Genomic DNA, 11577 nt, shown 5'->3' with positions numbered 1-11577 from the left:
AAACGTGAAACTAAATTGGTTATTTGAATAGATTATATATTCGATTTTACATTTTCGGTAGTTGACGGTTTAAATTAGTTAAAATTATTCCTAAATATATTAGATTGTTAATAATAAAAAATGAATTAAAATTAAAATTAAAATTAAAATTTGTTGTTTCTAGAAAGAATAAGTCTAAATTTAATTTTAGCATAATTTCATTACCGAAAGAGATGGGAGAAGAATAAACTGCAACATCTTTATGTAGGGAGCCAAGTATTTTCTTCTTCTTCTTCGCGTGAACTTTCTGCAACCTGCTTTCACATGATGACAGTCGGCGGTTCAGGAAGTTCTCGCACTTCGGAAATGCTTGGGAGGTTGTTGATCGGTGGAGTTGTTATCGGAGTTTCCATTTTAGGGTTCTATTTTACTTGTCCCTTACAGGTATGGAGAAGGAGGAAGAAGAAGCGGGGGCCAATACGAGTTTACATGGACGGTTGTTTTGATATGATGCACTATGGTCATTGTAATGCTCTTCGACAAGCTCGAGCTCTTGGAGATCAATTGGTCGTTGGAATTGTCAGTGATGCTGAAATTATTGCTAATAAAGGTCCTCCAGTTACGCCTCTTAATGAAAGGTATAGATCTCGCCAGTTTCATTTTTTCATTTGATGATTTTTTGGGTATTTGTATTGGTGTCTATAAGTAAAAATATGTCTGTCGGTGTGGTTTTTTTTTAAGCTTCTCTCACCCTGCATATTCATCTTCTCTTTATGTTCATATTAGTATATTAACATACATCAGTTAAAGCATCAGATCCAAACATTTTTGAGCAATATGAACCCTGTATTTATTTTCCCACTAAAGAAAAGCTCTTTCTCAATGTTGTATCAAGTTGGTTTTTACATTTAATAACTTTGGTTAAATTGGAAAGATGATATATTGATGTATGCAAGAACTTTGTGTCAAAGGACTGGATGAGTTTGGCTATAATCATCTTTTTGTAAGCAAAATCCAATCATACTGGTTAGTGGTTACATACATGATTCTTCTACGCTTGGTGTTAAGGGTTGCTTATTATTAGTTTAAGGATAGGAGTTCTATGCTTCCATCTTAAATTATCTATCAAAACCAAGTATATTAGTTCGATCCTGGCATCTTAAGTTGTACAACAGTGTTTAGTCATGTAATACTAGGAAGCTGAGATGAAAACAAACATATATTGCTTGTTTGCTCTACAAGTTACATTAATGCATCTTTATCATGTTACAGATTCCTTTCCTTTCTTTATTTTCATGAATGGGTATGTTTTTAAGCTTGTTAAAGAAGTTATTTTCATTGTACAAGTGCCCATAATTTCAATGTCTAATTGCTTAATGTTTGTTAACTTATTGTAGGATGATTATGGTGAGTGCTGTGAAGTGGGTGGATGAAGTTATTACTGATGCACCTTATGCTATCACTGAGGATTTTATGAAGAAGCTATTTGATGAATACAACATAGACTATATTATTCATGGGGATGACCCATGCATTCTACCTGATGGAACTGATGCATATGCCCTTGCGAAAAAGGCTGGTCGATATAAGCAAATCAAGCGTACTGAAGGCGTATCTAGCACTGACATTGTTGGTACATATCTTTCCTTAGATTGGATCAAAGAAGATGTGTGAATAACTTTAATTATTTCACCATGGCTCATGGTTGATTTGTTTAACAAACATTGTTAAACGAACGTGTCGCCTTCTCTACAACACTATTATATGAACTTTAACATTTAAGAAAAAAGATGTGGATTACTTTTATTTTTCTAACACTATTGCAATCTTGCCTTTACCTAATTAGCAGACGGTTATATAGTTATACTAAATTGAAGTTTATTTCAACAAGGTCGTATGCTTCTATGCGTGAGAGAGAGGTCTACAAGTGATAGCAATAATCATTCTTCACTACAAAGGCAGTTCAGTCATGGACATGGGCATGGGCAAAAATCTGAAGATGATGTTACTGGAACACGTGTTTCTCATTTTCTGCCGACTTCTCGTAGGATTGTGCAGTTTTCCAATAGAAATGTATGTGCAAACTTGCATTTGTTGCTTCTTGATATTTGCTTGTTTGATATTCTATTTTTGAGGAAACTGTCGAGTTGTCTTACACAGGTTTAAACTCATGTGCATGAAGTAAGTCAGCCTCCCTCATTCCATATTATGGGACCAGCTTTTATTTGAATGTGAATAGAATTTTTACCTCGTTTATATTATAATTGAAACTTTTTTCTTTCTTCAAATTAGTCTCATGAAATGCAAAGAAAGGAGTTTGATACAATTATTTGTTTATGATATGCTCTCATTGCACGGACATAAGAGTTGATCGTGAGGGGCTTATTTAACATGACATGAATGATGTTTGATTGTATGTACTTTGCTGTAGAAAAGACCAAAATTGATAAGAATACATTATGAGATTGATGTGTAAGACTAGATTAGTCAAGTCTATCAAACATCAGTTTCACTTATCTATTAGCTCTTTAGCTATGCATTTTATGTTTCCAAAGACTGCCTTCAAATTTCCCAATCAATCATTAAGAAACAAAGAGAATATTCTTTTCATACAACAGATCACTATATGTAATTATTTTAGTAGACAATCATCTTACAACCTACAATACAAATTATGGAGTCTATGTATAGACATTTGTATGGTTCAAGCCATATGAGAGGTGATCCACAACTGGAAGTTTATAGACTTTGACTGTAAAGTACCTTATGTTCTAGATGTTCTCTTAGTTGAGGTGGTAATCATGCAAGTATTATCATTTTAACTGAACATGTTATTACTGTTTTGTGGACACTGAGGATAATGATTCCACTAGTCGTAGGTAAGTGGTCTATGTTCACAACATACACACTTTGTAAGGACCTGTATGATTGATTTGAGGTACTATATATTTTTTATTTCTCTAAATGCTCTCCACTATGTGGAATTGAGATTTAGCTTCTCAAAAGTTCCTGATGTCCACGAAAGTGTGATAAATTTTCCTGTTCATTAGAATTATTCTCTTGTATGCTATTATATATTTATCTATGGCCTTTTCATCATTTCATTTGCCCCTTGTCCTTGAGCTCCATTTCCCCCTTTGCTTGCAGGGGGCTGGACCAGATGCTCGAATAGTTTATATTGATGGTGCATTTGATCTTTTCCATGCTGGACATGTTGAGGTTTGTATTTTTGACTGTATGATTACCTATCATTGTTTTTTTCTCAATTGCTTCTTCTACATGGGTTGCCAATTGCCTATCCCCTGACTTAGGTCTTGACTGATCTAGGGTTATTTGAAAAACAAAGTGGTTAGTTCTTAATAACTTTGATTTATCCAGGTTATTTGGGTAAAAAGACATGTAGGGTATAAATAAATAACAAAAATAAAAACAAATAGAGGGTATTTGGTTTATGATTTGAATGATGAGATTGATGAGTAGATTGTTGATTGGATAGTGGGTTAAATTAATGTCAAATAACCCATATCAAACAAGGCCATTAGTGAAAGTTCTTAGTTAGATCAGTTATCAATCTGTTCCATTTACAAGCCTCGAAGGAAATATCTGGTCTAGAGCTGTGAAGCATCTGTAGTGTGTATGATGAGCAGATGGTGATGCCTGTTGTTACTACTGTAAATTTTTGGATGATCTTTTCATAGCTCTGAAGATGAAGATCCAGACTCATAGACCCTATGTAAATTTAGGAAACTATGATGATGTTCTATATGAGAATTTTGAATGTTCTTACTTTAGGTTTCATGATAATTGTTGTTGGAAATTGAAGTTTCCAGGATAAGGAACAGGGTACTACATATCTTGGGTGGGTGGACAAGGAACTAATTGTCTTTTAAAAAAATTAAAATTAGAATGTCTATCTCTAATGATGGCCAATTTATTCTACTGATTGTATCGTTGGACACTTGAGGATGTATTTAGTTGCCAAAAGTTTTATGAAAGAGTGACATCCCCTTCAAAGTCAATAAATATCTAGAAAAAAAATGTGATGCAAATATTGCTGAAAGTACTTTTCTTGTGTGATATAGTTATCTTTTGGAATAAGATGATATTGCATTGTTGTGTGTACGCCAATCCTTCATTTTGTGCTTTATTGTAATATTCACAAATAGGTTTTACTACCACAATTTCACTGTTTAGTAGTCTAGATAAATGTTTACATCCAGAATGAGCACTCCAGTTTTGCAACTGTAAAACTAACATGTTATTCAGTTCAGCCCTTTTCCCTCATTGACTCATTTTTTCTTCTGCTTTCTAAATCATCTCATGTATGTACAGATATTAAGACTTGCTCGGGAACTTGGAGACTTTCTGCTTGTTGGAATTCATACAGACCAAACAGTCAGGTTATAGACTTGCAATCTTTGTTCTCTTGAGTTGTAGGTGCTCCAATTTGTGCTTTCAGTTCATTTGAGAAACTTTAAATAGTTACCTGTATACTTCTATGCTTGTAATGAGGTAGGGCTCATTTATGCTAGATATTACTTGTGCACTAGTGTAGTTTTAACTCAGACACACTGATAACACAACTTATCACTTATTCTAAATAATTAGTGCTTATTTGAATTGTTCATTTGATAAATGTTACTTAAAACCACTTAATTATTTAGATTCAACTCAAATTAAGCTATATAACCTGGCTTAATTTAGTAAACTATGAATGTCTAAACTCGGTATCTAGTAAGAGCATTCAAAAGATAACTTTAACGCTGGAAACTAATTCACTTATGTCATTATAAAGGTAAAATAGTCTTGTACATTCGGACATTAGTTCCACATTTTATAATCAACTTAAATATGAAGTACTTAAAATTTATTTATTTTTCATTTTGTTTATTCAATATTTATTTTTGTAACTTTAAACTCATTCGGCATTCGGCATTCGGCATTCAACATTCAACATTCAACATTCAAACACTCTGTATGTAACTTTCAGTATTGTCCAACACACCTCAGTGAATTGCAATTTAACATTTATTGATAATTAAAGAGGGATACTAAAGGTGGGGAGTGGGGACTTAGTAGAGAACCTCTTTAAAGTTCATGTTTCTACTGATCTAGGAGTGTGAAAACCCTGTTGGGTCTTATGGTTGTCTGGCTGTGGAGGTATTCCTAAATTTCATGATCCCAAATACTTCATTCATGCTCTTAAAGCTTTCAGATCAATTCACTTATTCCTCGTTTTACTAGAGATCTTGAAGTTCTCAGGAAGGTCACACAAAATTGCTTTTAACTCTGCAAAACATCTATTTCTTCCTCCCCCTTTTGAATTAGAGTTCTGTAGATTAACTTTTTTGTTGAGCAACTATTATTAGCACTTTTAGAACTCACGGTTGAAACATAAAATGGATGAACATGAAGGAGCACCTGTGTTTGGTGCATTATTTAAGGGGCTTGAACTACTAAAAAATATCATCTAACGGTGAATTTCTTTTAATGGATTGGTTATGCAGCTCTAAGAGAGGCAGTGCACGCCCAATCATGACTCTGCACGAAAGGAGCCTGAGCGTTTTGGCTTGCCGTTATGTGGACGAGGTGATAATTGGTGCACCAGCAGTGGTGTCAAAAGACATGGTTAGTTTTTGTTGTTCAATTTGTTCAAGTTCATTTCAGATTTCAACTGTATTCCATATGCATGATCCAGGTAAAAAAAAGGGAAAAATGTCAATCTGAACAATGTGGCCCCATCTAGAAACACTTTTTATTTATTTTATTATTTATTATGTGGATCAAATTTGATTCTCACTAATTACGTCGGAATATTAAAACTTCAAAAGTAAAAAGAAAATTAGTTGTTTCTCTTCTCGTTGCTGATACTGAAACATTTATAATAATAACTGTTAAACAATTAAATGAAGTGAACAATTGGATTTGCTAATTTGTCTTTTTTACTTACGGAACATATGAATTATTTTTGTAGATGAAAACTTTCAATATCTCTTTGGTTGTCTATGGAACTGTGGCAGAAGATACCGAGTATGATAAGGTAACATGAGATTGAATTTTTCTTGCAGTGGATTACAATGAGATAACAAATCTCAATATCTCTTCTTATTTTTTATGATCTTACAGGGGAGTGATGGCCCATATGCCGTTCCAATTAGTATGGGCATTCTTAAAACATTGGAAAGCCCTCTCGATATCACGACTAGCACAATAATCAAGCGCATTGTATCAAACCAGGAGGCTTATCAGGTTGGTTTAAATAAACAAATTAATAATGTTTTTGAAAACTGTATTTGGGATACATGTTCATATGGAAACTGTTATTTTCAGAAGCGACAAGAGAAGAAGTCGGAAAGTGAGAGGAGGTACTACGAGGACAAAACTTTTGTCGCTGGTGATTAATCAGAACAAGATTGGTCTTTACTGTTGTAGTGTATTGAATTCGAGATCCAATTTTGCAGCTAACTTTGTTTTCAAAGCTTGTTTATTTTAGGGCTTATTGATGATGATATATTAGCTTTATGTTTTCCAGGTCTGTTACTCATTATATAATATTTTTAAGACTTTATTAGGTTCTGTTGAATTTTGTTCCTGAAAATTTGATTGATTTATTTTAAAATTAGTTATATTTAATAGAATTATAATAATATTTAATAGAATTATAATTTAACATGGATTTTTGTATCACTTTATTGTTAAATTCTAATTACTTTAGGTTTTATTTTGATACCTGAAAGGAGAATAAATATGTTTGAGCACATTTAGGAGCTTGTTTAGTGTAGTAATTATATTTTATTTAAATAATGTTTAATGAAAATATATATTATTTGATGTGATTTGGATTAACATTGATTCTTAAAATTTTATGATTTTAGAGTTAGGGAACTTTTAAATTAGTTTAATGAAATTCTTAATATATAATTTTATAGAAAAAAAAGTTAGATTTATATTTATAGGAAACTTCTATATTTTAAGGAAACTTGTTTTGCCTGATTAAGACTATATTATAAATCCATGAGTTATCAAAAATTCAAATAGGAGTTGGTTAAATAACTGACATTTAATACATTAAAATACATTTTAAAAATAAAAGTTAATTATTACTAAGATAATAATTTATATTAAATTCAAATAACTCTTTCTCAAACAATAGTTTGACATGTTAGAGATTAGTCAATATGAACAAACAATTGGTCACATTTAAGCAAAAAAAATGAAACAAAGTTTGACGAAACGAACATAGAATCTAACCGTCATCGTCATTTACAAGCAAAGAGATCGATCGATCAATCCAAAAGTCTAAACGACACAAATTTCTTTGACAAACGACACTACAACAACATCAACAATAACAAGACCATTGTTATTTGTTAGAATCTTTCTATTGTCTCCCTTCTTCTCACCTAACACGACACGCAGCTGGTCCTCCTCGAGAATAATTTGGATTTTGCGATCTACAACCAGCTCCAGAAACAACAACAACATTTCCTACAAACCTCCTATTAATTCTGTAATGAGGAACTCCAACCATGGAAAATTGACTCCCAATTGTGGACGATACCACTTCATTTGCCCGGTTACTACTGCTACTACTGCCTTGAAGAGGCTCTAAGGTTTCCACCACATCGCTCATCAAAGGCCTTGCTTTCGGGTTTTGGCTTAGACAATAATATGCCAAGCTACAAGCCTTTTGAGCTGCCCTTACTGAATACTGATTATCCAACCGAGGATCTATTATTTGTAGAAGTCTTCTCTTGTCGTTTAACTTTGGCCTAGCCCAATCCACCAAACTTTGTTCCTTGTTTGGCCGAGTCTTGTCAACTGATTTCCTTCCTGTCAATAGCTCTACAAGAACCACTCCAAAGCTATACACATCGCTCCTAGCCGTTAGGTGCCCTGTCAAATTAAAATTTGTTTGTTAAAGTTGATACATTTACAAAAAAAATCAACCATCATAAATTGTCATAAAGATTGGATGATTTACCAGTCATCACGTATTCTGGGGCTGCGTAACCGTAAGTACCCATGACCCTAGTTGATACATGGGTCTCGTCGCCTTGTGGCCCTGCTTTTGCAAGGCCGAAATCAGAAAGCTTGGCCATATAATCCTGAGACAAAACAGAAAGAAAGGGGTTTGTATAACAATTTGACCATTAATAATGTTTGATGATCCTTTTGCAGAAATCGATTCTTACAGAGTCTAACAATATGTTGGAGGTCTTGAAGTCCCTATATATAACTGGTGTTTCCGCATTATGGAGGAAAGCTAGTCCTTTCGCAGCCCCAAGAGCAATCATCATTCTTGTGTCCCAAGATAATGAGGATGTTGTTTCTGCATATTGAACGCATTAAGAACAATTAACTTGGGCAAAAATCATGAAGGAGGCTAGCACATAACTCCACCACCGTGACCCTCAGTTCAATGGAGTGCTTTCGAAGAAAATCGAACTTGAGAACTCAACTACTTTAACTATCCTAGATGGGTGCCTACATAATGTATAGATGAAATCTTTGTAGATTAATAAGAGTTCCAAACAAAGTAACACATGAATCATTTTAGAGCCCTAATCAAAGATGACGCTTGTGCTAGTAATGGAACACAGTTAGTCCTTCATGTGTTTAAGTTGTTAAGATTGTGATTTCCATGTTAGATCTTACTTGAACAAGATTTATTCTATAATTCCTACATTTGTATCCTTAATGACTAAGGAGACAATCATGACTGCGAGACCTTAGAGTATTTAACAGATTTTGGTGGTCTGAAGTGAAGGCTAATTTAGCACAAGGCTCATGGCCACGAGGTTGTAGGTTCGAGCATTTATGACCTTTTTCAAAAAAGGAAACCTTCCTAGGAAGTGTGGTGGTCCGGCTACTAGGCTTAAAGCGTCTAAACCCTAAATGAATTACAATGTTGAGAACTAATCTAAAGTTTAACTGAAAAAGGGAAGCAACAAAATGAAATAGATAGCATCATACTTCTGAAAAGATGATTCTCAAGGCTTCCTCGAAACATGAACTCATAGACAAGTAATCTATGATCATCCTCACAGCAATACCCAATCAACTTGACCAGATTTGGATGTCTCAACTGCCCAAGGAAGTTTACCTCCGTCTGATTAACCAAACCAAACAGTGAAAGTGAATAAATACAAGAGAAAAGAAGCCATGAAGCAAAAAAAAGGAAAAAGAAAAAGAAGTTACAAGCCATTCTCTATGGCCTTGAAGACCCTCCTTATTAAGGACCTTGACTGCAACAGGAAGTGATTTGAGACCAACTCTGACATTCTCATCAATGTAACCCTTATACACAGTCCCAAATCCACCCTCACCAAGAATGTAATCGGATCGAAAGCTTTTCGTTATGGTCTCTAACTCGAAGAGAGTAAACGCAATCACATGGGTATACAGTATGGAATTCTTCCTCGAGTCCTCAATGATTCTAGGGGTGGATGGATCACTCAGATCTGAAGTAGTAGAAGTTGAACGAATGTGTTTCTTCTCTGCAACTACATTTTTTGTTCCATTTCCACCACCAGATGGTAATGATGATAGAATTTCAAGCTGCTGTTGAACTGAGTGAGATTCCCACATTATTAAATTCAACCAAATAAAGAAGAAAATAGAGATAGAATACAAAGTCAAATGTTGTCATACTTAGATCTGGAAAAAAAGGATTCAATTGAAAATGGGTTTTGTTAGTCTGAAGAAATGAGAAGAAAAACGAAGTGGGATGGGAGCACCTTGATGATGAGCATTGGTTACAACGGCAGCTGCTGCAGATTCTTCTCTGGTGCCGCAATTACCCATCGTAGCTTTCTTTCACTAGACTAGACTGCACTGATACAATTGTATTTTCTGCTCCCAATCTGAATGGGTAAAGTCTCATTCTTCGATTAACACCCTATTTCTTCTTCTTCTTCTTCCTCTTCTTCCCAAGTTCAAACTCTCTTTTCTTAATCAAACTTTTGTTGGGTTTTCTTCCCAAGTCAAAAGTGAAAAGTATGAAACCGATAACTCTCTTTCTCTTTCTTTCTTTCTCTTCTGCTGGGTGTGTGTTGTTGTTGGTGCAGATGCTTAAGCAGAAAAGACTGACTACTACTACTACTGACGAAGGAGGTGAAATTTAGGCTTTGGCCTCAAAAGGGGTAGATTTATGGCAGTAAATCAAGATTACAAAATACTTGCTTTTAAGGCTCTAAAATAATAATCTTAACTACTCCCTTTAAAAATCAAAATATCTTTTAGCCGTTTCTTTGTCTAAGAACCATTTTCACTCAAGTTTTCTGTCGCTGTCTTTTTCTCTTCTTTACCGTTTTATGTTGACTTTTTTTCTCCGTTTCAGAAGAGCTTTGTGGATGATGGCGGTACGTATAGGTATTGTTTAGGTGCAAAAATCCTTCAATGAATAACAACATAAATAAAAACTCAAATATACACTTGTTTCTTCTAGTGCATGATTCTCCGTTACCCGAATTTTGGGATGTCCACGGAAAATTTGGATATTCTATAGGGAAAAAAAAATCTTATTTTTTATTTAACTTAGTATATGTTTATGATATATTGAAAATATTTTGTATTATAATTGTAATATAGAGTTGATTAAATGTTATAGTAGTAATTATTAAAATTTTGAGTTCAAACACTTGTATAGAGTATATTTTTAATTTTTTTTAAGGAGACCTTAGGCGGCTCCATAGCTCATTTCAACCTGTGAAGGATTTACGTTGGGACGTAGTGAGCTCAAGCCCGGTTATATTTTTTTAAATAAAACTAGTACTTAGTCCGTGATTGAGAAAAAAATTACGGGTTAAAATGTGATAACATTTTTAATTTATTCTCACATATATATCAAATTAATCACAGTTCTCGACTCGACAATCCGAACACTTTAAAAATTAAGCATCATATTATATATATGTTAGGATCTAGGTCGCGGCTGGAGGACCGGGTTGGACCGGTTAGCGCGTCTCACTCAAAGGGTGGTGATTAATCCGGTTAGAGATTAACACCGGGGTTTCAATACTACACAAACTATCACAAACCCTTGAACCAGGTTCAAGCGCGGAAGAAGTTTGTTTCAGGTTGAAGCAACACACTCACAGGATAGGCAGAACCAGTTTTAAATAGGACATGTTTGGAAATTGATGGGTCGGTTTTTGTAACTTGGTGATTCGGTTTAGATAGTGTAGAGTCGGTCAAGATGGTGTAGGTCGGTTAGTACAGCTCGGTTATAAAGTAAATCAGGCAGAAAATAAATAACAAGACAAGTTTTATGGATGTTCGGAGATAAAACTCCTACGTCACCCCTTCCTCTCGAAACCGCGAGAAAGATATTCACTAAGGAATACAAATATAATTCGATCGAGACTTATTTCATGCTCGATAACACCCGTACAATTTACACCGAAATTGTAAGTACACACTTCAACTTAGCACTTTAAGCTTTTCTAGAGATAGAACACATTCTTATCACTTGTAAATTAATTGTTCACTGTGTCCCACATTTACTCCTCTTCAACCGCTCCTTTTATAGGTAAAATATGCCAACGGTCATATTTTACTTCCTTGAATTTGATTGGCTGAGCAGATGTTCATTGA

General features: G+C 34.2%; 2 protein-coding genes across 4 annotated transcripts; one reads left to right on the top strand and one right to left on the bottom strand.

The window, feature by feature from the left end:
* Positions 1-211: 211 nt before the first annotated feature.
* Positions 212-6562, top strand: LOC124927116 (ethanolamine-phosphate cytidylyltransferase-like). Its single transcript, XM_047467465.1, has 9 exons — positions 212-617; positions 1377-1612; positions 1871-2052; positions 3127-3198; positions 4312-4379; positions 5487-5607; positions 5954-6019; positions 6106-6228; positions 6310-6562. Exons 1-9 carry the CDS (start codon positions 304-306, stop codon positions 6379-6381), a joined length of 1254 nt encoding a protein of 417 aa, XP_047323421.1. The 5' UTR covers positions 212-303; the 3' UTR covers positions 6382-6562.
* Positions 6563-7158: 596 nt separating this feature from the next.
* LOC124925729 (probable serine/threonine-protein kinase PBL8) lies at positions 7159-10132 on the bottom strand. Of its 3 annotated transcripts, none has more exons than XM_047465806.1 (6): positions 9720-10132; positions 9181-9543; positions 8956-9091; positions 8175-8311; positions 7964-8087; positions 7159-7875 (listed from the first exon to the last, which is right to left on the bottom strand). In XM_047465806.1, exons 1-6 carry the CDS (start codon positions 9732-9734, stop codon positions 7379-7381), a joined length of 1272 nt encoding a protein of 423 aa, XP_047321762.1. In that variant the 5' UTR covers positions 9735-10132; the 3' UTR covers positions 7159-7378. The 3 variants fall into 3 exon arrangements, with proteins under 3 accessions (XP_047321762.1, XP_047321763.1, XP_047321761.1); XM_047465807.1 differs by having other exon boundaries at positions 9181-9540; XM_047465805.1 differs by having other exon boundaries at positions 9181-9551; positions 9720-10131.
* Positions 10133-11577: the final 1445 nt, after the last annotated feature.

The sequence above is a fragment of the Impatiens glandulifera genome, chromosome 2, assembly GCF_907164915.1.
Source record: "Impatiens glandulifera chromosome 2, dImpGla2.1, whole genome shotgun sequence".
NCBI lineage: Eukaryota > Viridiplantae > Streptophyta > Magnoliopsida > Ericales > Balsaminaceae > Impatiens > Impatiens glandulifera.
Note: the sequence above shows the minus strand (reverse complement) of the source record. Positions and strands in the feature narration are given on the sequence as shown.

Excerpts from the sequence above, each read along its gene's own strand:
- LOC124925729 (XM_047465805.1), bottom strand. The coding sequence starts at position 9,786 with ATGGGTAATTGCGGCACCAGAGAAGAATCTGCAGCAGCTGCCGTTGTA. Across the intron at positions 9,092-9,180 it reads AAGGCCATAGAGAATGGCTT|ACGGAGGTAAACTTCCTTGG; the intron begins GTAACTTCTTTT and ends TTGGTTAATCAG. Across the intron at positions 8,088-8,174 it reads CCAACATATTGTTAGACTCT|GATTATATGGCCAAGCTTTC; the intron begins GTAAGAATCGAT and ends GTTTTGTCTCAG.
- LOC124927116 (XM_047467465.1), top strand. The coding sequence starts at position 304 with ATGATGACAGTCGGCGGTTCAGGAAGTTCTCGCACTTCGGAAATGCTT. Across the intron at positions 618-1,376 it reads GTTACGCCTCTTAATGAAAG|GATGATTATGGTGAGTGCTG; the intron begins GTATAGATCTCG and ends AACTTATTGTAG. Across the intron at positions 3,199-4,311 it reads TCCATGCTGGACATGTTGAG|ATATTAAGACTTGCTCGGGA; the intron begins GTTTGTATTTTT and ends ATGTATGTACAG.